General features: G+C 39.8%; 1 protein-coding gene across 4 annotated transcripts in view; it reads left to right on the plus strand.

Annotated features, from left to right (window-relative positions):
• The window catches only part of FARP1 (FERM, ARH/RhoGEF and pleckstrin domain protein 1), a 201,074-nt gene that overhangs the window by 121,523 nt on the left and 52,026 nt on the right, over positions 1–27,525 (plus strand). For all 4 annotated transcript variants that reach the window (XM_066545129.1, XM_066545130.1, XM_066545131.1 and 1 more), the window contains exons 3-8: positions 11,935–12,039; positions 16,691–16,733; positions 17,809–17,887; positions 20,307–20,404; positions 24,137–24,251; positions 25,419–25,566. In XM_066545129.1, the coding sequence (XP_066401226.1) occupies positions 11,935–12,039; positions 16,691–16,733; positions 17,809–17,887; positions 20,307–20,404; positions 24,137–24,251; positions 25,419–25,566 (588 nt within the window). The remainder of the gene's footprint in view (positions 1–11,934; positions 12,040–16,690; positions 16,734–17,808; positions 17,888–20,306; positions 20,405–24,136; positions 24,252–25,418; positions 25,567–27,525) is intronic.

Consider the following 27,525-nt stretch of genomic DNA (forward strand, 5'->3'; position numbering starts at 1 on the left):
AAAATGTGGTCAGAAAAGTCTCATTGTGACTGCCTGATGTTTGACTTCTGATAGCACATCCCCAAAGACTTCTCTTTGACGTACCTTGAACAGAGAATGCTTGTTTCCCACAAAGTCTGTTGTTGCTGATAAAGCTTGTTTATATCTGAGTGGTATCTAATACGGCAGTGCTGGATTCTGGCCTTAAGAAAAAAACAGCTGAATGGCTCATTTGCCTTTTTAAACCTGCTGTGCCTAAAGATGTATTTTAACAATTTTGTCCAAAGCCTAAATTACAATAACTAATTCTGTACAACATACAGGTTTTAAACAGAGCATAAAAGAAAACATTTTTGCACGGTAAAACAAAATAGAATCTGTAAAAGTTGTGTTTCAGAGGCTGTGTTTATGCACTTGTGATAGTAAGTGGTGATGCTTTCCTTTGATATTTGAGGCCTCTATCTGAGTGACACAGAGCAGATCTCCTAGGAATCTCCTTAGCTTGAACAGTTGGTATGGCTGAATGAGCAGTGAAACAGAAGGGTGTACGTTGTTGTCTCTGAAGTATTTCACATTAACTGCAGGCACAGGCAATTCTGTAAGGTACACACACACACACACACACGTACGTCAGGAGTGGTGGGAAATCAGGTGAAAGTTGAATGTTCCACCTTCAACATAGGTAAAAGTAAAATCTTGCTCACAGTCAGGAGGAAGCTCTGGAGATAAATGAGAGGCTTTTGCCTGGCTCAAACCATGTGCTGTTAGCAGACACCCTGTACAGCTTAGAAATCCTGCTGGCCTTTCTTCCCTCTTCACCTCCTCCTGCGCCAGACATATGAGCACAAATCCCTGGTTTGCCATGAATTCATAAGCAGATCTCTGCTCTGGCTGTGCTGCTTTGCTGTTTGATGATGGGTTGAACAAGCAGGTCAGTCCTGGCAGGTTTGGATTTTGAAGTGGCTGGAGGTGAAGTCACTGTCTCTGCAGTGTACACTGGCACCACTCCACTTGTGCTCGCCCCAGTCATGGCTATGGCTATGTGGTTTCTGCTCACATAACCATTCATCAGACTCCTACAGTCTAGAGGCAATTCCACCTTCCAGAGACCTGGGATAACCCATGGATGGAATTTTTAGAGCATCTGCTGTGTGAGGAGACACTGCAAGTTGCAGGCAGGCTACAAAGAAAGAGTGCAAAAGCTCCTGAGGATCTTTCTGAAAACTGTGTAGTTATATTAAAAAGGGAGGTAGTTAATTTTTATCTTTCCTTGAAATTGTGCCTTGACTACATCATTATGAGGTGCCTCTGAAATCTGCTGTAGAAGCAGCCATTATTGTAACTCTTACCATACCAATTCCCCTAACTCCTATGTCCACTCTAGTTTGTGTCCCAAACTAAAGGTAGCACTTTTCAGTGATGCACAAAACAGAACTTGTATCTTCCCCTTGCAAATACCCTAAGGGTAATAGACAGTTCTCACTTCTTCTCATGTGCCTTCACATGTTTAAAAGACAGATCAGACTCCAAGTATATTCAGTTGTAAGGTCTTTCAAGGCTGCTTAGAGAAATGTTGAACACATTTCCTGTACATCCATCAGGTTGGTGACAGGTCCTGCGTAACCAAACAAGAAACTCTTGTGTATTGGGGATTTGACTGGCAAAAAACTACTCGAAAGTTCTGCCTTTCAGATACTTAAAAAAGGGATTGCTTTTGAGACTTGTTTTGCCCTTGCAAGTTTTGCTTCCATGAAAGTGTGTTATTGGTATGTATTTTGCTCATATTTCAGTTTCACACATACATACAAGATTACTCCATGTCCAATCTGGAACAGTTGCAGAATGCTGCAGCCAAGCTTTTCTCTACACAGTCCACATCAGTTTGGAAGATAGGCTGGTACCAAATGGGTCCTACAGAAACTCTTAATCTAAATTGCATGCAAGGTTGTCTTCCTTACCCTGCCTTGCACTTTGGGCACTGCATCCAGCTGGAGCAAAGCCTAGCTGTAGACAAAGATTTAGGGTGTAAAATTATTACATTATAGCTTAGCAACAGCCAGAGCCTGAAGGCTTCATCTAGGAGTGTCCTTTTTGGAAACTTCTGTATCCAGTTGTTAAAATGTGCTTTCCTGCCTCTGATAAAGTAAAAAGTAAAATATGTACAGTCCTGGATGGTGGGAGCTCTTTCTGAGATTAATAGTCATGTTGAGACTGATGGAAAAGTTTTTCCTGTTGCATTTGGTTTTTCTTTAGATTTAGGATTTAATATTTTCCCTGAACACCTCTTATTTTTTACTGGGGTTTGTTCTGAAGTTTTTTTTTCCAGGTCTTGGACTTGTATTTAAATGAAATTATTTTCTTCAAAGGATTTTAGTAAAGTCATGGTTGAACTAAAATGTATCCAAATAGAAATAATAAATAGCTGCTTTGCATCTCAATCTGATTTTATAGTAATGACTCCCATATTCTTATAACACTTCATATTCTCATGTTTCCAGTCTGTATATAAAGGTTCTGGTTTTACATTTGATGACTTAAGAATTGCCTACTCCTTCATTCTAGCAAAGTGTTTGCTTATGTGTAAAGAAAATGAGGAAAAATGGGCAGGCAAAGAAAACAAAATAGAGAAGCAAGCAGCTCTTAGCATTAAAAAAGAAAATTGAGAAGGTGGCTAAATGATTTTTGCCTTGAAACAGAGAGAGGAGTGGTAAAAGTGGGAGGCAAGGGGTGAGGGGTGTCACAGAGTTTGGGTTTTTATCCCCAATTATGCGCTGGCTGTTACGCTGCTCAATTACACTGAAAGCACTGAATGGTGCCATTATATTCCTTTTCAAAAGTTGTGGGCTATGAAATTCAATCTGAGGTATTTTTAATGAGTGTTCTGAGCCTCAGTTGCAGCTCTTCCCAAGAAACAACGAGCACAGTGTGCCACTAAATAGTGCCAGGGCCGGAGGTTAAACTCATTCAGTTTTTTGCTTGCAGGGAGAGAAAGTAATATCAACATTTATTTGACAGGTATATGCTTGGTTCCAGAGTTCAGCTTTAGTAAAACAGCTTTCCATAAAGAAAATGTTCTGAAAAATGAGGTTCTATCAGCTTCACATCAAACTCCCATCTAGTTTCTGAAAACAGATCTTGTGGTGTGCTTTCCAAAGCCAGTGCCCACAGTGCACAAACTGGGCTTGTTTTGTGGGCATCCTTATGCTGCAGAATGCTGGCAGGCACATCCCTATGGGCAGAGCCTCGTGGTGGAGGTGCAGCTCATGCCAGATGGAGACATGTTACACTCTTGGCTGTCAATAAAACATAGATAATTCAGAGGTAATCTTTGTTAGAGAGATGCCTGCTGTCTCCTGTGTCTCTGCTAAGGGTTTTGGTGTCATAGCTGGATAGGCTTTGGTGTGACTCCCTCTCTTATTGCCCCTCTGAACTAGGCACAGCATTTCAGCGACGAATTTTGAGCATGCACCTGGTTTTAAAAAAGCCATGTAGTACAAAAGTATTGTTGCCTTCCACCTTTCTTACATGCTGATTTGCAAAGTTGTGTGTTTCAGATCATGAGGAAAGCACTGTTTAATGCATCTGCCCTGCAACTCACACCAAGATCTTACATTTGTGATGGGCTGGCTCTGGTTTTTGCAAGTCATCACCATGCAGTGTCAAGGCTCTGAGGCTGGAATAGATCATGCGAATGTTACTCCTCAGAAAGGAAAATAGTCACTTCCAGCAGGGGATGAACAACAGCCACAAACCACTTTTAGTTTTACTAGTAAAATTAGGCAGAGATGACTCAGCATTTACAGGAGCTAATTTAGGAAATAAGATGACATATTTTTAGTAAGTTTTCTCATTGTTCTTTTAATGCCTCATTTTTTTTTGTCCACACTGTGCATTTTAATGATGTTCGAGGAAGGTAATTTTAGTAACAGTGGTGCTGCCAAGAGTTTCCCACTGGAAGTCTAAGAATTTAATTGTTGGTGTGTGAAATTTTGCAGACTTAAATAGTTATTTAAAAGACTTGCTCTACCACTGCTGATTTCCCAGAAAATGTTTTACACCTATCTCAAGGAAGTTATGGCTGTACTACAAGAAACAAGGTTTGTTTTTTTCCAGGAGGATTAATTAGCTTCTGCAGAGACCTGGGTTTAGGGGTTTTTGGCATTACTGAGATCAGCATTCACATATTCACATTTCATAGGAAGTAATGTGTTGTCTCCATTGGGACAATTTCTTAGAGGATTTTTAGACAGATAACAGTGAAGTTTTCCACTTGAATTCATAAAAGCAGATGTGATCAGAGCACCACTTTTAAATTGATAAAGTGAATTTTAGTTGCATATGTGTGAAGTGTAGGATCTTGTAAAATCAGTACAGAAAAGTTAATACAAGATCAGTTCTACTTTCTAACTGAGAGTTAGATGCCAGCTAGTTAAAATGCTGTAAACAGAGCCAAAGGAACCAGTGAACCAGGAAACTAATCATGAAGTATTTCATTAATGCTTTTCACCATAAGTAACATTTTGTAATAAACAGATGTGTCCTTAGACTACTGCAGCCAAAGCTGAATATTTTTGGTTTATATGGTTTGTATGTTTAGCTAGTGAGTTTCAGTTTTTCTTTGGCATTGATGAAAGAGGGATGAATGTGTGAAACAAATTCTGTGGAATTTTATCTCTGCAGCTGCCTGAGGAGAAAGTTCTTCAGGCTCCAACAATCTGCCCCTTTCTTTCTCTTTCTTCTTTACAAAGTGCTCCACTACCTTTGTGGTGGTTGCTGCTGATTCTGCAGTTACAAACGTCTTGTCCGCTAGAAATTTGAATAATTGAAAGATGGCAAATAAAATTCAGTATTAATATCAGTTTGCATTTGTAAGAACTGCAAAGAAATCAGATTATTGGAGGATTACACCTGGAGATGACACCTTGGTTTGTGATGTGAAAAGCTCAGCCCTGAAGGTGCCCAGCCCATCTCTCCTCCGTTTTTGTGTCCTCTCATGCACGTTGAAATGACATATATAATAAATACAATGTGGGTGGTGTTTGTCCATTAAGGTGCAAAGCTGCAATTTTATGAGCCAAGTGAAAATAGACCAAGCAGAGGCTGCAATCCCATAGCTTTACTGTAGTGTAATTATGGAGATGTGCAGTTACCTGAGGATTTACTGTAGCTGAGTTTTGTATTAGTCTGACTCTGCTATAACAGAAAGCTTAACCAAGCAGTACTGAAAATAGCCTCATCATAAATCTTTTCATTAGCTTTTCTAGATAATATTTCTATTTTTTCTTCCACAGCATTTAACTATTAAAGTGGATAATTTAGTATTTACTGTTCACTTAAATTTTACTGTTGGCTATTTCTACTGAATTTGATTTTTGGGCATTAAAGAGAGTTTAAGGTGCAAGAGCAGTCCTTCTGCTTCTGCCTATTTTAGAAAATATTTTTACATAAACCAGTTTGTAATGATTAAAAATCCAAGACCATGGTTACAATAACAAATCCATATTTCAAATATAGAAAACTGCAGTTTTCTTTTGGAGACCATGCCAGAAATTGAAGCAAATTAGAGGGTTATTAAACCCCTTCTGCTTCTAGTCTTTGCCTCACTAGTTGTTTGCTATGCTGATTTTTGGTTAGCAAAGAAATTCCTAAAATAGTTGTTGTTGAGGTTTGTCATAGCTGATAGGTGGTGGTGGTGGGGGAAGTTTAACTTTGCAGCTGCATTTTTTTAAGGGCAGTAAAAGATACCTGAAGTAAAAACTACCATGTCTTAAAATGGAGCAGTTTAAAAAAAGGTGCCACCACCACCAAAACTGACCGAAGGGTAAAAGTGTGCTTCAGAGAGTGTGGAAGGCAGCCAGTGGCATTAAGGGAATACAGCTTATGTGGTGAGTGTAAAAGCAGTCCACTAAAATCTTGAAAGAAAAGAACCCTAAATAGTCGCATTGTACACACACAGCAGATGATCAATCTGTTTTTATGGCAGCATAAGAGCCTTATTCTGCTGCTGCTTCTGGCCTCAGTCTGCCCTTTGATGGTATGAGCACAGTCTGTGCAAAAGCATGTGGGATACGTGCCAGCAGTGGAGCCCTCAACTACACTCACATGGAAAATATCTTAAAAGGAACGAGATGCCTTTAGGTTATCATAAAAATCTGCCTCTCCTGCAGCCTCTTTTCAGATGGGATGCATACCTGGTGGCTGCAGGTCCTCTGCTCAGAAGCAGGGGTGGGAGTGTGTGGCTGCTCTGTTCAAAGGTGTCGCTTCGCTGCCCTTCTTTGGCCCGGTATGTAGGAGTGATGAATCACACTTCTTCCAGCACTTCTCAACCACCCAATCTGAGCTGAAGAGCCAGGTACAAACTAGTAAGCCCAGGTGTAAGAGCTGTCTTGGTGGTCAAATGCTATTTTTGTAGTCATCTAATCCTTCCTATAGGATTAACACCTACGCTTTGAAAGGGAGGAGAGGAGAAGAAGGGCAGAGGGTCTCCAAGTGTCTTGGCAGTATTAGGTCCAGAGCAACAACACTCAGACCAGTGATTCTTGCCTTTAACCCCACCTTTCAGGAAACAGACTTCTGCTAAATATGAATTATGCATTTCATTTTATGCCAGTAAGGAGAACTATTTAAAATATGAAATTTGTCTTCAGATGCTGACGGCATTGTTCTCCTGTGAGTAGTTTTCGAGCCTTCTTTGAAGTATAAATTTCTGACAGTTATTTGTTTAAGAATCCTGTGCTCAATCCTCAATCTCATCTGTGAGGTTATTTTTATACTATTTGCTTATCACGAACAGTTCTTGGTTGGTTTTCTTTCATTTCAAAACTGTAGATATGTACACACTTTTTAACAGTTTCAAATAACTGAGAAAGTTATGCTGTTAAGAGCGTGGGGTTGTTATTTTTAGTAGTGATTACAACTGTGTATGACTTCAGGAATAGTAATGAAGTTACTGAATGAAGTTTTCACAATCATTTCAATGCAGTTGTTAAATTGGAGTATAAAAATAATTTGACAGTCTGGTTTGGCTGATCTGATAAAAGGCTGATCAGTAGAATGGATTTTTTTAGGTTATTAACCCTGAAAGACCAAATACATTTTAAACCTTGTGCTTAACCTTTGTGCCATATAGTATTTAAGTATTAGTAAAATATTTAGCTTGACCAAATTGTCACATTTCATTTTAGACCATTTGAGCACCCAGAATGTGATAGGAAGAGGGTATCAGTGGAAGAAACACCTGCCTTTATGTGGTGGCAGGTGTGAATTATGAATGTACCTTTTTCTTTAAGATTAACATAAAGGAATTATTTTCTCTCCTATGAGCAAAAGCAAGTACAAGCAAGTGTAATTAAGACAACCCAAACTTCTTTCTGACCCATTCCAGTTTTGAAGAAGAGAAAGAGAACAGAGTAGTCTTTATTTCCACATGAAACTATTTCTTACTTCAACCAAAAACCTGACTTATATTTTTCAATGTTCAGAAGAAAGTGCTTATTTTATTTGGTTCTTTTAAGCTGGTATGATTGCTCAGTAATGTAAAAACAAACACATAAACAAAGACCTTTCAATCAAAGATCTTGCTTAAACTGTGTTAGGAGATTATTTCACTGAACAGATAAAAAATGGTGAAACCTCTATTTGACCATAAACATATATACTTAGACCATAAACATATATACTTATTTTTTGGTGCATAATTAGTGAAATAATTGCTGAATTAACTGTGGGAGGTGGTGTAATGTGTCCAAACATGCTTCTTTTAAAGTTCTGGATATCTTGCATCATGGCTATCAGATGTAGCCATGTACTTTCTGGGGTTTTTTAAAAAACAAAATGTATTGCAGTCTGTGTCATGGTCCAAACAAGTATGTAGAGGGATATTTTTTTAAAAGGATTGGTGTTTACTAGAACAGGAAAGAATTGTTGAACCTGTTAAAATATTCACCACTGGAAGATCATAAGCAATATACTGTTTTGGATTTTGGTGGGAGTAGAGTGAGGCTGAATTGAGTAGGACTGAGGTAATGAGAAGACAGCAAAATATTGAATATATAATGCGTAAAGCAGGTTAGTTTGACTGGGTACCTTCATAGCTTGCAGCTAAATGTGATGATGCACATTATTCATAATTTAGAACTTGACGTTCCCTGAAAATGTAAAGCTACTTTTAAAATGTGATTTCACAGAGCTAAATGAAAGACCAGTTCAAAATGCATTAAGGAATAAGAATGTGTAGCTGGAAGTCATTGAGCTTCTTTTCAGTGTAATAAATTTCTAATATTATCTTGGTATAAGTAAATACCACATCAAGAGAAAAATAGTAATTCTCTGGTGTATCAGTCTGGCTGGGGCTCACCTCACCTCAGATGGTTCAAACAGATGTCAGGGCTCCTTGTTGTCAGGGTAAAAGATACACCTGTGTTGCTCAGGAGAAGTTCCCTGCCGGTGTGCTCAGATGGCTCCTTCGGGGTGGGAAGAGTTAGTTGCTCCCTGGAGCTGCAGTGTTTTTCATGGATTGCACAGGAATATGGCTGTCAACAGAAACAGGAGCAGGGGACTGCCACCTGCTGCAGGTGCTTCCCAGCTCCTGGGACTGCATGTGACCCTCCCCCAGCTGAATGCCATCAGGATACCATGCCCTCCTGGTTCCTTTCCCTTGCTGCCTCACAGGGTGGTGGTGTCTGTGGCAGCAAGTGGTCTTGGAGGTATAGTCTTGCCACCAGCCTTCATTGGCTTCCATGCTTCCATGTCAGTGATCCCCATGGGGCAAACTGATGCTGGCATGGAGCAGGGAAAGCAGCCAGGCTCTGACTTATGCAGATGCTGCCATGGGGCTGTGGAACAGAAGCCAATGTCTGAGACATGGCAGCAGGGCCATGCTTCATGGTTGGAAAATGCCTTCCAGGTTCAGTGGAAAACTTGTGTTTTCTCCTAGGCCTTGTAACCACGCTGAAGTCAGGCACAACTGTTGACTTCAGATGATGTCATCGGTGTGGCACACTCATTCCTGAATGCTCCCTCTGTCAGCTCGTGTTTACTGTGCCCTGAATGAGTCCTGGTTTGCTTCCACACCCAGTAGACTGAGCTTTTAATTTACTGTGTGTAAATTTTTCAGTAGGGATGTCATGGAACTACACTGAATCAAGATCTCTCTGAAACCTTGTGCATTTCTGCTTTTGTGGATGTTGTACTTCTCCTTCTAGTCCTGCAAGACTAGGAGTTTCATCAGGCTCTAAATCTCAGCAGATTTTATATGCACAGCATTTCCTTCGAGGGAACTGTCAGATTTTATTTTGAGATACACTGATCAAAGATAAGATGAGTTTAGAATAATAATATTTACAAATACTAGAGTAAGAAGCATTTGATTTTATTGAGGCATACTCCAGAGAAAATGCCAAGTGACATAAATACTGCAAGACTGCTGTTCCATCGTTTAAATGGCTATAAGCAAAAAAACCTTTGTGAAAACACTCAGCAGGTTTTCATCAGAGGCTTTTACTCATGGCCTGAGATCAGACAGCCAGGCTCTTCTCAGCTAATGTTGAGTGGTGTGGCTCTCTGCCTTTTTTCCTCTTGGTCAAAAATCTCCACTCAGAGACACTTTTTTTCCAGTGAGGAGAGATTAAGTTTGATCTTCGTCGGACAGAAATCCATCAAATACTTTAGCCAGGCATATTTACACACTCACTTGCATGTTACTGTTCCTTTGGTTGTGCAGGAGTAGGAAGGCTTCTTGCTGTGAGGATGACTGATAAACTCATTCTTCCTCTCTCTAGCAGCTCCAGCCAAACTGTGAAGACCTGAGACTAGTCTGGAAGTAGGAGTATTTACTTCTAAATTATTTGTAGGTGTGTTTTCAGAGCAGAAGATACCATTCTTGCACTCAGTCTAATGTGTTTAATATTCTTGTGTGGCCTCCAATCAAGTGCCTTTAGCAGGAAGCTCTTTCACTGAGATGGTGTGTGTATGTTTGTGCCTATGTACAGTGACTGGTGGAGTGGAAGGTGTGGGAAGCTTTCTGTTAGAACTGACATGCAAGGCACAATGGTCAGTGCAGGCTGGGTGGTGAACATTGGGAATGCTTTTGGTTTCATGAAGCTGGAGAACATGAAGTGAGTGTATTCAAATATACTTGCACTTGAGACTTACTTTGGATGCCATTGTGTCAGATCAAAAGTGCTCTATCTATGAAAACAGAGATCTTTTTTTCCCTTCCTTCTTTGCATCCTCTTGGCATTTTACTCTGAATTACTTCAGTTACTGCAAGGTTATGGTGAATGCTTAGAAAAATTAGTACTTTTATCAGTGATTGTTCTTTAATTTTTTTTTACAGTATTCACGAGGCTAATGTTTGCTACACCAAATATTAACAAACAGTTAATACCTTGAGTGAATATTGCTTCCTGGTGGCTCAGGTCTCTCAGAAGCACTGGGAATGTGTTGGGTAAAAACCTGTTCAGCAAGTTTTTGGATCAGTGAGCTTGGATCTTCCCTTCAGACTTTCAAAACCAGCCAGCATCGAAGGGTTCAGTCATTGTGTCCTGTATGACCAGGGTGACAGTGCTGCTCTGGTGGCACATACATACATCCTAGAAAATGTGCTTTCCCCAGAAAAACATGATCACTTTAATTTCTCTGGTGTAAGCCTGACTACTGCTTATGTACTTTTCACAGTTCATATTAGAGAATGTGAGATAAATTACCTTTGGAAAGATGCTTTTCCCAGCTAGGGTATTACTCTAGGTGGAAGAAGCCTGTCTTTATTTTTTGGTACCCCAGTGAAACAGAGACCAGACTGCATTATGATGCTTTTGGGAGGGGGTGGGGTTGAGCAGCTGCCCACTCTTAAGTAAGCTGTTGGTCTGGGCAGTGCCTGGAGATTCCAGGGCCTGGGCTCAAGCTCTGAGCTGGCCTGATCACCTGTAATGGTTGTCTTTTCTTCACTTGGTTACTACTGTTTCGTTTTACTGTATTATTTACTGGGCTGAAAGGGAGGGGCCAGTCTATAGGTTGAGAGCAAATCCAGGATGTGATTGTTCTCTTGTAACAGCAGGGTTTGTGCAATTTAATGGGTTATTATTTGTTCTGAAGTGAGTGTAGACCTGTGTTTCAGGGCCTCTTGAGTCAAAATAGGTGCATTTGTCCAAGGAACAAAAATATTTGATTTCAGTGATTGGCTTTTTTATACAGGGATGGGTTTTTGCAGAAGACTTGCTGGTGAACTGTAATTTGTAGTATTTTCTGCAGGGGTGGATTTAATGGATGGGCTGATGAAAAGAATCCTTACAATCAGCAGAGCAGTGGCTCTGGGAGCTAATATTGGGTTAGAACATCTGGTCTTTATAGAGGGAAGGCTTTGAGCGTGTTTGACTCCTCCAAATTACTTGCCAGCTCTGCCAGGGTAGCACAGACAGGCCTGGAGGAGCCTCAGTGCCTCCCAGCAGGCAGCTTGGGATAAGCACATATGAAGTCAGAACCCAGGGCTTGAGCCTGTTGCATATCAAGCAGCATCCAGCAAACCCTCAGTCCTTGGTGTTTTGTATGCCAGGTGAACATCCTGGTTTCACTGTGTTGTACACAGATGTACATGCACAACCTGACGTTGCTTGAAGGGCCGTGGGATAAAATAAAAAATCACAGCAGGAATTAGCCTTGGTAGGCATAAGAAAACTGTATCTCAAGTCCTCTTCTATTTCAAAGTACTTTTCCCTCAAAAAATAAAAATGCACTAAAGATGGATTTGGAGCTGCCATGCACGGATGGATGGATATAGTCTTTAGCTTTAAAACTAGTGTAATTATTGTCCACTGCCCTTGGGTATGGTTGCAATATCCACTGGTTTTGTAAACAGTTTTGGCAGTGTTGTTTGCTGAATAATTTCTTAAGATAATAATTTTTCTGCCACTAATTAAAAGCTTCTTTGTAACCCTAGGCTTTGTTTTCTTCTTACAGCAAAGAGCTCCAGGGAAAGTTTTGCATGATGCTGTTTGCAACCACCTCAACCTTGTTGAAGGCGACTATTTTGGCCTTGAATTTCCAGATCATAAAAAGATGATGGTATGTAAAAGGATCATTTTCAGCTGGTTTTCATCTGCATGCACACTGTTTTCTCTCCTTCTGCTCCTTACTTGTAAGATATATTTAATCCTCAGTCTTCAAAAGGGAAAGGACTTCTAAAAAAGAATTGTTCTTGCTTAGTGGAGTTGAAGAAATGTTTTTAAAACCTGATTATTCCTGTCAGATTTCATCTGCATTGAAAGTAATGGCTAATTCAGGCACAAGTTGGGAAAGTGTTTTGTTTTTCTAAGTTGCTGTACAGAAGCCAAAGGCTGGACTGTTACAGAGCCTCTTGATTTTATAGTCCTGCTTGATTTGGAGTGCAGAAATTAACTTTCTCTGCTGATAGAAAAGTTGCAATGATTGTGACAGAGTTCATGAAAAACATTATGGGGTAAGAAAAGGGATAGATAAAATATTGCAAGGTTAATAAAAAGGAAAGCAAATCCAAGGACACCCCCAAAGATGGATGGGAGCTGTGTGGTACAGGCAGGTGTCCTGGTCCTGACATTCAGGAATCTGAGATCAGTTCAGACATTGCACTGCCCATATCATGTACCAGAGAAAGCCATAGGCTGATGACTTCTTAGTCTTTAATGACTTTCATTTGAAGTTTGTTTTATTTTAGACTTATCATGTAACCTACTAGCATGGGTGCTAGTTACCTGGATTGCTTTCCTAGTACATTCTGATGTACATTGGATTTCTAACCTGTTAAGAGAATTTGCACCAGTAGCCTGGATGACCTAGAAGAGATGGTTTTGGGCAATTGATTAAAAAAAAATCTGTGTTCTTTCCATCTAGCTAAAATATGCAAAAGGAACAATATTTCTTGATGAAATGAACAGTAGGAATCTTGTCTGTCATGCCTTAGTGCAGACACAGACATTAGACAATAGACATTAAAACAGAAAGCTAGTGGTCATAGTGTTCTAGGCTAACTATAATTGAACAGGATTATTTTTTAAATGGATGTCAATCTTTAGAAGGGATCTGCTTCACAGTATGCTGCTGGAATTACATGAAACACAGTTCACTGGGAGGGTTAGCATTCTGCCAGATACCCTTGGCTAATGCTTGAGGTAACTTGAGAGCTTAATGTAACTTTTCTCAACAGTGCAACTGTGCAGTACAATTGCAGCAGAGGGTCCATGTAGCTGTGTTAATTGTGGCATTCTGGCATTATTGCTGTATGTATGTAAAATTGAAACAAATCCTAACATCTTTTGTATATACAGTTGCTTTTTAGTTTTCTAGAAAACGGAGGTCATTTGATCAACCTTCTCTACTTCACAGGTCATTAAGTTTTAAATAGACGACTGTCTGCATTTTGCTCAGAGACCTGAAGTAAACTAACAGTTTTCAGTCTTGTGAAAACAAAGTGGTTTATTTGCTTGAGGCAGAACACAGGAGAGATTGAGGTGCTGCTGCTGCCCGAGGCCCTCACGGTGGCAGGAATTGACTGGCTGGAAACATGTCCAGACAATCACAGTGGGGGATGCAGAGCTCTGAGGAAGGTGGACAAACCCCCTGAAGCACAGTGCCAGTTTGACCTGAAGGAAAATCCATGCATTGAGCATGGTAACTCAGCTGGTCCCTACTCTTGCAAAGGGAAGTACCAGCCAAATATCTGGGAGCACTAGTCCATGTTCTTGCTGGTTGGTTCAGTCTTTGCTTCTGAAAAACAGGGAGCTCCACAAACCTTGCCCATATCTAGTCAGCTGTGCCCCAAGAATGGTGAAATTCGGTGGAATTAATGCTTTCAACCACCCAAAAGCAACTCACAGAAACTCTGAAGCAGAAGATCTGATTATGAATTGTTGTTTCAATGTGGAGCAGCACTCAGAGTATTATTTACACTTAACTTATTGTAATCGGTTTATATGATTCAGTTGAGGTGAATGTTCCCATTGGATTTAAAATTTCTGAGTTTCATAAAGGCTATAATGTAGAATCAAGCATTGTACAAGTAAAAAACCCTGCAGTTAATGGTATGTCTGAGAAATAAACCACACGTGCATATTTTATATTCATATCATCTGAAGAGAATGAGTTGCTTTTCCAGTGTAGAGTGAAATGTAAAAGGAAAAATAAATATTTAGAGCATATTTGTTTGGATGTAATCATATGTATGTGAAGTCATATATTCACAATTTGGCTGTGTTTATTTCAACATGCAAGGTTCCAGATCTCATATCTGACATATTGACAGTGGTATGTCAAGTTGCCTGGGAGCTGTGTACATTCAAGCATGCCATGCTTGGAGCAGACAAGATCTGCATGGGAGATGATTGTGGAGGGTCTGAGTGCTCCACTTCCTGCTGGGACAAGGAGAAAAACGAGGCACTGTCGCCAAGCCTGGGGTTTCACAGAATTTCATCACACTTGATGTCTGCCCCAATTCTCCAGATGCTGAAATCTGGTCACCATCATGGAATGCCAGCCTTTGTTTAACAAATAAATAATCTAGCCTTGTAGGTCTGGGGAAAATGAAAAACATTCATCTTAATTAAGTCCTTGCATTAGTTTTCCTTTCCAGTTTATAAAGCAGTCTCAGATTGATGGTGTTTAGGTACAGTGTGGGAGCTGCATGATGCAGAAGTTTTGATTGCTTGGGTTTTGGTGACATTGTGGTGACATTGTTTTTTGCCCCACCTTTCTCACTACATGCATTTGCAGTATCCAGCAGTCTGTTCAAGGATGTTGTGACTTGCTTGTAGGATGACTGGGAAAGTAGAGAGAGGAACGGTGCACGTGTGTGCTCATGCTGTACTATTAACCACCTCTGTGGAGAAGAGAGGGGATTTTTGTGGGTTTTTTTTCTGTTTTTTGGGGGGGTTTTTTTGTGTGTTTGTTTGTTTTTGTTGTTGTTTGTTTGTTTGGGTTTGGTTTTTCTTTTTTGTTGATGGGTCTTTTGTGGGTTTGTTTTGGGGTTCTTGTGTTTTGTTTGTTTGTTTGTTTTTGGCATCAAGTAAAATACATTATTCTCCTAATCTTGTAAATTGGCTATTTCATATGCAAGGTGTCTTTTCCCCCTCTCGTTAAACTTGGCAAAGTCCCTGACCTTTGTTGCAGATTATGTACATGCGAACTTTCTGAAACAAAAGAGTTTTAAGTTGTTCAAGTGTCAAAGTGTGTCAGGACCAGTTTAACATGTGATTAAAAACGGTATTGCTGTTCTTGGATAACCAAGTTTCTTTAACCTCTGAAACAAAAGAAAAAGACTTTCCTAGACTGAGAAACATAAGAAGAATTCCACTGAGTAACATTAGTGCGTGGGAAAGGGCAGGGCTGTGAGGTCTCTGCTAACTGGATTCCCCTTATTAGTAATGATAAAAATGGCACATGGCATTGGAGCAGTTACAGCAGTGATACAGGCCTGCTCCTGTCTGGCTTCTCAGGTGATTTTGGGAAATGGATATTTTGAATATGTTTCAGTCTCTGCATAATCTAAAATTACTAAAGGTCAAAGAAGTAATAATTCTAATACATACTCTTTTTCTAGAGGAAGACTCAGTCAATTTGGTTTTTAATGGCTTTAACCTTTGTGATGGTTGTAGGGTGTTCTTCCACAAGTTCCAGATGTCTTCAAGGAAGGCCCTGGGCAATTTAGTGAGATAACAAAATATAAATCATGGGCATAGGTTGTTACCAGCTGAGGACTATGAGCTGTCTCCAGGCCCTGTGAATCATCTGGCTTTTACCTTCTGCATGATTGTCCCTTGGCTTTTTGTAACATTTTGCCCCAGCCTTTCTGACTTGAGACTGCAGGATCTGGGGGATAGGCTCTCAAAACTGTATTCCAGCCACTGCTTTGCTTTTGGAAGCTGAAGGGAAGACTCCCACACCGTCCTGGAAAACGGGTTGTCAAGTGAACTACATGCAGAAGTTATGCTGTCCCCAGTTAAGAATGCCTGGGCCTGAATTTCCCAGGTTTATAGAAAAGAGAAGATAGCTCTCTATCTCTAGCTATTCCATAGCTCAAAAGTAAGCTTTTTCCCACCCATGCCTTGTCCTGTTGTCTGCTTCACACCTGTGATCTGAGAGGACATTGCTCCTGCAGGTGATGGGAGGGAGGCTCCTTCACCTCCATGGAGCCCAGCAACAGAGCTCCATATTTATGGCCAGACCTCATACTGGGATTCCTGGGTCCCCCAGGAATTGGGTTAGGCTGCTGCCAGTAGGCTGCTGCCATCTCATTTCTCCATTTGTCCAGCATTCCCAGCCTCATAGGCAAGCACCAGCTCTATTCACTTCCCTTTCTCGAGATCACTCAGGGTTTGGAACTCAATGACAATAGAGGACTGTCTTTTCCTAAACTCCTCATTTCAGTTGTTCTTTCCACAAAATTAATGGCTCCTGACCACATGTGCTGGGATTGTTGGTGTCTGGGACAAGTGAGGGTGAGATTTCCTCACTGTTTCCCAGCTCTCTGAGTCTCTACTGCTTTGAAAGCTGTGCCCATTCACAGTGCTGTTTCCTGAGCATCTCCCAGAATTTTGGAGAGAAAACCCACCATATATAATTAAGGAAAGCATAATGACCACACTGGAAAGAATAAATAGGTGACTGATAATCTAGGCATTGCAATTAAAAATGCTCCTCTGGTAGCTTGTTTGGATATGATAACACCACCTTCTTTTGTTTTCAGGTGTGGCTCGATCTTTTGAAGCCTGTTATGAAACAGATTAGAAGTAAGTACTTCCTTGTTGACATTTCTTTCCTCAGTCTGAGAGTACTTGAATAAATTAGGACTCTCTCAGTTGCAATCTTTATCTTCTCAACCTTCTGCACTAAATGTTGCTGGAATTATTTTCTAATTCTGGCCTGTCCTTAAAAGATGTACCTGTGAAGTTATGTCACATATGAGCATGTGAACAGGCTGACCCCTCCCCAGGGGAGACTGGGGTTTAGTCAGTCACTGGAGGAGGCAATGGAGGGAACAGCTTTGTAAAGAAAAAGAGTACAGTAAGAGAAGGACTAAAGGAACATGCATTGCTGGCTGGTAGTAGCAGGAATCAGAATAGAAGGAGAACAACAGGAAGACTATTACTGGGAAGGAGCTGGCAGATGTATTAAAACTGAGTGGGGATTGCTGCAGAACCTGGGATGTTTGGAGACCAAGAGGAGGAAAGAGTTGGGATGGGGGAAGCTACAGTGGGTGTTTTGAAAGAACAGGAAATTGTAAATAGCCACCAGCTCTGGAAAGAGTAGAAGTGAACAGGAAAGGTTCTGGTTATTTTCTTTCTCTGTCAACTATCAGCCAAGTTCTTAATTTATGGAGCTTTGCCATTGAGATTCAGTTTTTCTAGGTGCTTTTCTGGTCATATTAGTCATGGCAGCTCTCACAAGACAGGGATGCATTGGGCCTTTTGTCACTGGTCATACTTGTAAGAATTGGAACAAATATGCTGTTCTTAAAACAGAAATAGTAATTCGCTGGTGGACTTCAAAAGTAGAGTGTATTTTAGCTCCCTCCTGTTCTGAAGCAAGGAAAGTAGATACATATATATTTTATTGGATCAACTGATGTAATTGCTAAAAACATACCTGGTTTTGGCAGAGTAGCCCTTGACCAAGTTACTGTTCTCTTTTATTCTGTGTAAATTTTATTGGGCAGTTTCCAAATATCCTGCATACTAACAAAGGACACGAGGTTAGCATGTCTGTATGCACTGCAGGTGATGTGAATCACCCCTTATACATCATTGTGCATATTTGGCCAGCATGTTATTGATGTTTGTTAACTTCCTTTGACATTTTCCCTAGGACCAAAGCACGTTGTTGTAAAGTTTGTGGTAAAATTCTTCCCACCTGACCATGCTCAGCTGCAGGAGGAACTGACAAGGTTAGTAGCTGTGTGACTATTTCTTCTTTTTAAATCTCTCATGGGCAGAGGGGAGAAAATGGACTTTGAGATGTCTGGGTGAGGATTGATGACTGCCTCTTAGCTTGGTGTTATTTGTCCCAGCCTTGAATGCACCTGAAAAAACAAGCCCTAAGATTCAGCTGCAGTCTGTGCTAAGAGGTTCTGCAAAGTGCAGGAGTCCTTTGCATCCTTGGATATGGAGTCCTGGGAGAGCTTTACTTATCCCAAGAGAAGTCAGTTTGACACTAGGGTTCTCTGTCTGGCATGATCAAATCATGTATGGGCACCCTGGGGTGCCCCTCTGCCAAGGGACATGTGTGACTCTGCACCACCATTTGGGGGAGAGCTGTTTTGTGTGAATTGCTGATTTGCAGCAGCATTGGACCCTGTCTGTATAACCAGCACAAATGCCAAAGGTTTGCACAGGTGGAAGTGTGACTTTGGAGATGGAGAAATGCAAAGGAGAAGGAATAAAATGAAAAATAAGAATGTAGAGAAAGATATACACATATGCAGACAGAGTACCTTAATACTCTGTCTAAATGTTTAAATACTTTTCAGTGCATTTCAAAAACTTCATTTAAGCTTTGAATTTCACACTGTATTGGCACAAAACCTCCTATTTCTCTGTGAGTAAATATGTGTATGAGGGACCCATTAAGGTTCTTTTTTATTAGCAAGTCCTTCATTTATGGTCAGAAACATTGCTTTGTTGCAGTATTTCTTCATTGCAACTTCTCACTCTTTTTCTGGTCTACAATATTATTTGCCTTTAATTACATGTTTCCATTCTGATTCAGAATATTCACTATTAGTTTTTATTTTCAATCTTCTCAAAAGACAAAGTCCTTTTTTTGCAGAGAGCTCTGGTGTCCTTATGACTTGCATTATAAAGAACAAGTCTACTTTTGTGATGTTCACTGTTTATCTTTGTAGTGTTTTTATTTTGGCAATAGAACGTTGGAATAGAAAAAAATAAATAATCGATATTGCTTGATGGCCTGGAAAGAGAAAAGTAGAAATGTGGGGTAGGAAGAAGGAGTATCTACTTGGTAAAGACTAAAGAATAAACGAAAGAGTAAAAAGAATAAAGGAATGAATGAAAACTCACAACGTGATGTTATTAATGAAACATTGCTGTTTCTGAATAGACACTTTGCATATCTGTTTCTTACTGTGTGAACTGAAAATTAATCTTTGGTGATCTCTGTCTGTACCTGAAGATGTGTCTCTTAATCCTAATGACTTTTTTTGCTAAGATTTTAAATATGTATGCTAAGGGACTTGAATAGATATAGATAGCAGTGTGTAGGATGTGAAAGCATATCCATGGGGAACTGCTTCATCACTTGAAGAAGAGACTCTAACATTTTTGTGCTATGTTCCTCTACCAGGGTGAATTTTGTATGGGTAGACAGATGTCTGCAGGTTTCAAAAGGATGTTAGGTAGATGTGCTGTATTATTTCAGTACATATACACAAAGTACTTTTCTGTACTCCTCAAATCAGCTTGCCCTTTTCATTTAGTGCACCTACGTCTTCTCATTCTGAAACTCACTGTTCAAATGACAACTTCTGTCTAAATCTCTTAAAATCTAGTCTTATTAAAATTATTGAGATCCTAGTATGAGTTCTCCAGAAGTGCTGCAGTCTTTGGAAGGCTTGTTCAGGTGTGTCTCACCACTTCAGGTTTCATACCAGCTAGCCCATTGCTAGCTCTTCTTTTTTTGAGGGAAAAATTGGATACTGAGTGGAACTAAGCCAAGTTCTGTTGAAGCTAGAAGAAATTTAAAGGATGAAATAATGTCTTGGACTTCTGCTGTCTCTGCATTTAAGCTGGCAGTGTAGAATTGCCCTGCATGGCTGAAGTGGTTTGGAGGCAATGTTAGAAAGGGCTGGTACATGGACAGATAGTAAGGGCACAAAGGTATCAGGGCTAGCTAGAGTAGTTTGATAAAGATTTTATGCCTCATTCCCAAGTGAGTGCCAAGGTGGAAGTTTAGAGTTCACTTTGTATTCTGCAAAAAACAACTGATAACTCTAAATCACTGGTTTATCTGTCATCTCTTCATGGTTAGAAGCAGCTGCATTATCTCTTGCTGAATACTTAATAGCTGTCACATTTTCTAGCACTGTCATATCTCATTGCTCTGGTTCCAAATGGAGGGAGGAAAAGAGAAAAAGAGAGGGATCTTGGTTCTTCAAAGCAGCCACCATGTACAGCTCTAATGGCAGTAATATACTATCTGTTGTGTTTCATTTACCCTCTAAACTTAGGCAATTCAGATCACTTCTGTAGATTCCAAAGTGTGAAGGGAAGGTGCAAAGCCAGAGTTGGGATCCTTTCCCCTCTTTCCCTCCTGCTTTGTGTAACTCTTTGTTCACTTTTGTTTTGCAGGTACCTATTTGCGTTGCAAGTGAAGCAGGACCTGGCACAGGGAAGGCTAACATGTAATGATACCAGCACTGCCCTCCTAATCTCACATATAGTACAGTGTAAGTTCCTTTTTTCTCTTTCCAGACAGATAAAAAAAAGGATGCTTGGTTGGACATGCTTTGCAGGGTTACCTGTTTGTAGCTGCTGTAGGGACAGGTTTAAGCCATATTGACAATTTATTGTAGTTCTATATAATGGCATTCAAATACAGATAATTTACTATTTCAAATAAAGAAGAGTTTCTGATCACTAGATTTGAATTTTCAAAGTATTTGATAGGCTGCTAAAGATCATTTAAAAAGTAGACTTTCTGGGCAGTGGCAAACATGTTGAATTCTGCTGAAACCCTGTTTTATTATACTTTGCATCATGTCAGTAGGGTATTCAAATTCCTGGAGATCTGTATGCTGTCTAGAGAATGTGGTCAATAAACATGCTTAGAATGCCAGACTAAATCACAGTCCTAAGAGGAAACTGATAGGGAAGAAAAGAAAACAATAGATTTGAAGCCCTTTTTTTTTTTAATTACAAAGTATGCACAATAACACTGTCCAGTAGAATCATACATTAATTTTGTTCATGAAATCAAAGCTTCTTTTGGTTTCGACATCACTTGAAAGACAGTACATGTTTTCCCTTTAAAGACTTTATGGATACTCATCTTGAGAATAACGTTAGGAAAAACCACTTAGCAGCAAGTATAATGGTTGTAATAGACATTGTTTTGCACGGTCCTTGTTCAATTCCTTATTGGGTACTTGCACTGTAATGCTGTTGTATGGAAAGTGCAGTCAGCAAAGACATTTGGAAGCTCTTATCAGGGAGCAGATAAATCTCATGATTCTTTGCCATAGTCTGTTAAGAGTGATAAGGCAGTTTCTCATCAATTGCTGTTGGAAAGGCAGGTATTTTATCGTTCTGTTTGCTGTGGTCTTCATTGACCAGTGGGACTGAGTAGCAAGCAGTAAGATGCTGTGAAATTCTGTAGTCCTCATACCATTTTAAATTTGAGTATTTTGGCAGCACAGACTTAAAAAAATAAAATCCTTGACTAGTGAGGTTTTTGTCTCTTGTTTTTTCCTGCTACAGTGTCCAGCAATCCAGCTGTATTTCTTTTCTCAGTTAAGCTAGTTCTAACTCTCTTTAATATCAGGCAATAAAAAAAATCTTGATCATTTGGAGAAATTGAGTCTCAGCATTCTAGTTTTCAGGAGGCTGAGTTTTCATAATAAATACCTGTGCACCAAAGAAAGATGCTGAGGAGCAGACACCCTAATGCATGTGTCTCTCTTCATTTGAGATATTGATTTATGATCATGTTTGCTAGAAAACTCTGCTAGAAGTTTGCAGTTGGCCTTTTTATTTGTCCATCTTGTGTCTCATGAACATTTTTCTGTGAAAATTTTCTCTGGTAAGATTCTATAGCTGTATCTTACTTACATGGCTGTCTTTATTTATTTTGTCTCTAATTTATTTTTCAATAGCAAAAGAAATATTATGTATTTGTCTGCAATAAAAATCAGAGTTAACAGATGATAAGAGTAATGGTATCAAAAGGGAAAGATTGAGAATGCAGCTTAGTTATTGTATGTCTTACTAATGCTGTGCCAATGAGTGGTTTCCATGGGGAATATCTGATTCCAAGAGGCCCATATATTATGTATGTAAGCTTAATGTCAATGTTATATGCTGTTACTTATCATAAAATCACAATATGACAGTAAATAGGTTTCTGCTAAATTAGCATGTATATTACAGAATGATTTTTTTTTTTAAACGTTCAATTTAAAACTACCTTAAAAGCATTGTATCAGAAGTGCTAATGCAGATAGAATACAGCATGGTGTAATGCACTTGCCAGGTAAGAGAAAAAACATCAGCTGTGTAAATAAGTCTTTGGCTAAATCACATGAAAAGATTTTAAAGAATAGTTACATGTGAGGCTGACAATATTTGCAATATAATTCCCTCTCATTCTCGATGGAGTGCTATTAGAAAGTTATTCAAGGTGGTAAAGGAGAGTAAGTGGTAAATAAAAGCTTGTTGAGTACGAGGTCAGAGAGAACAAATTCAGAAGTAACCTGAAAGCCAGGAAAACAGTTTGGATAAGGGATTAGCAGTTGAAAAATGAGAACATTTTAAAAATCATGTAGAGTTGAAGAAAGTGTCTTCTGTAGTGTTGACTCTGAAGAAAGCCCTACAGGAGAGGTGTTAAGCTCATCTTAGACATAGGGGTTTTGAACTGCATTTTGAAGAATCCAGGCCCATGTTATTTGAGATGTTGCAAACTTAGGTGGGCTTATGGCTTCATTAAAGAACAGAAACTTGCTATTTATTTGAGGTAGGTTTAGAAACAGACCCTGAAGATTTTTGAGACTGGGATGAGTAAAACTGGAAGCAGAGAGCTGTTTCTGAGATAGGGACAAATGGGACAATTTTTAAAAAGGAAATTCTCAAAAGTTGTGTAGTATTTCTACCATTTTAAGGAATGATTGAGAGCAGATGGGGTGAATGAGGTGGTGTAAACCAGACAGTGTCAGTTTTCAACTCTTTTCCACCTCTGACCTTCAAAGTAAAAAATGTCATCATGTGTCTGCAGGCAGTTTGGGTCAAAAAAGCTGCTGCTCTGTAATTCACAGATGCTTTGGTTCCTTATTTTCAGGCTATGCTTCCCCTGTGCATTTAAGGTACATCTGATCCCAGTTTGTCAGAAATACAGTGTTCTAAATGTGATCTGAAACCTTTCTTTTTTCTGAACAGACTTAGTTTGAGCAGACCTGGATCAAGGGTTCATTTACATGGGTGAAGCAGGTGTATCTGAGCATGGGTCTGTCATACCCTGGGTCAGCTGTGCAACAACGTGTCTGACTGCATCCCGCATTTAATTTGAGGGCACTGCATTTTAATTTCCCTGACGTTACCAAGATAGCAGCCTTTGTTGCAGCAATGTTGCTATTACTCCATCAGGTTTGCAGGCAGAAGCTGCTATGCCTGCTCAGTGAAAAAACTAATAGCAAGATTTTTCAGAGACATTCCAAGAATAGCAGGCAACAAGATAGTAATTTGGCACCCACAGATAGATTGCTTGCCCCTCACCCCCACACCTGCCAAAAAAAGGAAATTTCACTGAATGGACTGCAAAATGGAAGGTGGGTGTGCCATACTGTTGCACACACAGTGTTGAATAACTGCAGCAGATGGGAGCAGCTTTGAGGAGGAGGGAGACAGAATGTGTCTCAAACTGCTGCAGAATTAGAGGAAGACAAATGTTTCATAATCTCATGAGGTGGATTCCAAGCTAGTGTTCAAACAAGCAAACAGAACCATCTTTCTGACTTTCTCTCAAAGGTTACCATGTAGAGCATGGGCCTGGAGAGGAAGCTAGTGCTTGGCTGCTCCATGGAGAGGCACCTGAGCACTGTGAGAGAGATGGATGAGTTCTGCTCAGTTAGGGCTGCCCTCCCTGTTACCCCTGCCCTTATCCCCCACACAAGCCAAGGTAGCACTGATGGCTTCATCTCTTCAGCTGACATCCAACAACTTACTTAGTTGTGGTAGATGGGAGAAATCCTGGAGTTTCCTCTCACATATCAAATACTAACACAGAGGAGAAGAGAGTAATGTGTGGAAGATAATGTACTGGGAATCTGAATCATAAAACCATGGCACAGGTTGCAAGGAACTATGTTTGCTTCTCTGCCCTCCTCCCAGCTGTCAGGGGCTTCTGGATTGACCAGATTATTCAGGTGTAATATGGTGCTTTAATAGACTCCTCTTGAAATTCTCCACAGCTGAGATTGGGGATTTTGATGAAACCATAGATCGTGAACACTTAGCGAAGAACAAGTATATACCTCATCAAGAAGCACTAGAAGACAAAATCATGGAATTTCACCGTAACCACATGTAAGACTCTTTTGGTTTTGTTATTGGCCTTCTTTTCCTGAAGAATAGTTCTAGTGGTAAGCATGCTAGATCTGAAGTACAAAAGAGCTTTGGACCTCTGAGTTTCTCAAAGGTTGCTTCTCAAAAACTGTTCAAGCCTATGAACTTTCTGAAGGTTACTCCTGCCTTTTTCCCATCATCATAACAAGATGTTTAAAGCACAGTTGATTCGATATTCATTCAAGCGTGCTGTTATTTTACAGTCTATTTCATACAAAATGTTTTACTGCTGATTTTGTGCATGCAGGTATGATTGCAAATCACAACTGATCAGTCAGGCACTTCTGACAGTAGTCCTTTGGTTTCAAGGACACTGAATGTTGCCTTTCAACCTTTCCATGCTGTATTTTGAGATCGGTTGAAGAAGGGGTTTAGTGATAGTTTTAGGAAAAGTACGGAGTACTTGCAGAATTATGGGGGAAGTGAATTCAAGATAATGATGCAAATTGGTATCCTAATGTCTGGAGAAAAAGCCTGTACTAGCAAGATGGTGAGCAGAAGTACCAATAAGGCTTAGAAAAGTGTTTTTTTAGCTGTCAAGAACACTTCAAGATGTGAACAGTTTCATTTTTGAGCTAGGTTGAGTAATAGGTGAGTGGTAGTGATTTCTATGGCAGTAATAATGAAAGCTTTGCATAATTTCATCACAATCAATGATGGTTATGCTTATGGCTTCACAACATTTATGGTAGGGTTTTCATGCCTTCTATTTTACTTCATTTTGGTATTACAATCACTTTTACAATGAATAGCATCATTACATGCTTCCATTCATGATTTTTTTAGGAATATGGCATATCTTCTAGTGGAAAAAACAAAGGGAGGTAGTAAATTCTGTTCGAGCTAATGGTTTAAAATCTATCTGTATCAGGTGTCTCAGAATTGGAGCAAAAATTTATAAATAAAAATTTATAATAGACTGTAAAATCTGTGTATTCTTTGATATTTGTTTAGAGTAAGTTGTTCTAGCTGATAAAAGTCTGGGGATGTAGAAAAACCAAACAGATATTACACCTCTGACAGTTTTCAGTCTCTTTGATCAAATGTCTCTTTGTTCTCTGGAGGACCTCTTGATCTCTATTAAAAGGTGTGACAGGCTTGTGAGTGTTCTCTGTTTTCTTTCTCAAGGGGACAGACACCAGCAGAGTCTGACTTCCAGCTGTTGGAGATTGCCCGTCGGCTGGAGATGTACGGGATACGTTTGCACCCAGCCAAGGACAGGGAGGGGACGAAAATCAACCTGGCTGTTGCCAACACAGGCATTCTGGTGTTTCAGGTTAGAGCATGATTTTGTACTTCATAAAGCAGAGAGATTTCTGACAGCAGTAAGAATTCAGGAACTCAGCCATGTCTACAAGTATTCAGTTGGGAAAATACAGGAACTTCCAAAATTTTTCTAAGAATTATCTTAAACCTGTTAGGGCTGCATTGGATCCTTTGCTTCCAGGGCCTCCTACCTTATGTGCATGCACAGTGTGGAGCTCCATCTGCATCCACAATGTGCTGTTCAAGATGCAGACTGAGCTGTGGCTCACGATTTGCAGGTTGGTCATGCTGACTTCTCCTACATGTAGGAGCAGGTAGGTCTTGCAGGGCTGGTGCATGTTAAATGGGTGAGAAGCAGAGACAAGTAAAACAACAGACAGCTGGAGTCCATGCAGAAGGATGAAGGCAGTCAATATAAGCTCTCTGTAGTGTTACTTCTTCAAAGTTTTCACAGTTTTCTTGACCAGTCTTGGCCATTGTATCTTTGCCGAATCCATGGATCTTACTTCTTTCCTTTAAAGATCCAAACTATTTTCTTTATATTTTTTTCCTCTCCTTTCCTGCTGCAGTCATTCTAGTACATATTCATGAAACATCATTAGTAAATTTGTCAAATTCTCATTCTGCAGTTCCCCTTATGTAAATAACAAAATTGGCTTTTACAATTGTGAAGCTACAGGTAGTCAGCTGGTGTCAGCTGCTTTCACTTTAGATGCTTACCTGACTCTGTGCTAAAAGCAGTAAGTAAGCAGTAAGTAAGCTGTTCTTTAAAATATCCCTTTTTACAATTGTCAGAAAGACTATTCATTTTAACTGTTTTACTATAATTAAAATACTAGTGTTTTCAGCCTTACAAAGTATTTTGAGTCCTTTCATAAAGAAAAGTAACAGCAACAAACAACCCCAGAAGTGTCTGATCCAAATGCTCTGAGATTTAAAAATACCCAACCAAACACACAGCCAAAAAGAGGCAACAAATTAAAAAGATCCCTGATCAACTAAATGAGTTGGTAGTAGAACCCCAAAACTGAAGCATAGGTTGAAACATGAGAACAGTAGGACATTGTTAGAAATGCACATAACTCAAGCAAATGTATGTTCAGGCCCTTCCCCTGCTCCCCCACAGCATTTTCATCAGCTGAATTAATGAACTGCCAAGCCTTGTAAATTAAGGCTGTCTTCAAGGTGAAAGTGTGTGTCCACAGGGAGCAGCACAGACCTGAGTCCCAGCACACAGCTGAGATCCTGCTGTGAAGTGTAGCTGCAGGTTGATGGCCCAAGGCTTGATTTGACAAGGTCTGAAGTCATGTCTACTCAGCCTAATGTGTTTGGGACTTTCAAAACAGTTTTGTTTGTTTTTAAAGTTTCTGAAATATTGGAAATTTTACTGGGTGAAGCTCCAAGACTGAATGCTGAAAGGGAAGTTGGGCTTTGACCTGCTGGAGTCTGCTCAGCAATTGGCGTCTGTCAGTAGGCTTAGGGCTTCCTTCAACCACTTCATAGGTCAAGAGCTAAGTTGTTATTTTTATTTTGGTTGTAACTGATAGAAATTGAAATATGAGGATCTCATTAGAATGACCCCAATGAAAATAAAAGTTCACTCACAAATGGCATAAGCTGTAGTCAGACTTACTTTAAAGTCTGCCATTTATTTAGAAATCAGTGTCAGTGCTGCTGATTATTTTAAGGAGATTAATTATGTGATTCTTAGACAGCTGGTTGACTTAGCAGAGATCATTACACTGTCATTACTCCTACAGCTGTCTGGTGATGGTGCCCAAATCAACGTGGGTTTCTGCTTTTAGCAATCCTGTAGTAGTTCTCTGAAACTTCTTGCTGTGTTCTAGGAATGTTTGCATTGAAGTCTTCATTGAACAAACTGCTGGAGTGAATATTTTAACATAGCACCTCCAATACCTGCTTACATAGATTAAAAATGAAACTTCTGGAGGGTAGGGGCTAATGATGT

The sequence above is a fragment of the Molothrus aeneus genome, chromosome 2, assembly GCF_037042795.1.
Source record: "Molothrus aeneus isolate 106 chromosome 2, BPBGC_Maene_1.0, whole genome shotgun sequence".
In the NCBI taxonomy this organism is placed as follows: domain Eukaryota; kingdom Metazoa; phylum Chordata; class Aves; order Passeriformes; family Icteridae; genus Molothrus; species Molothrus aeneus.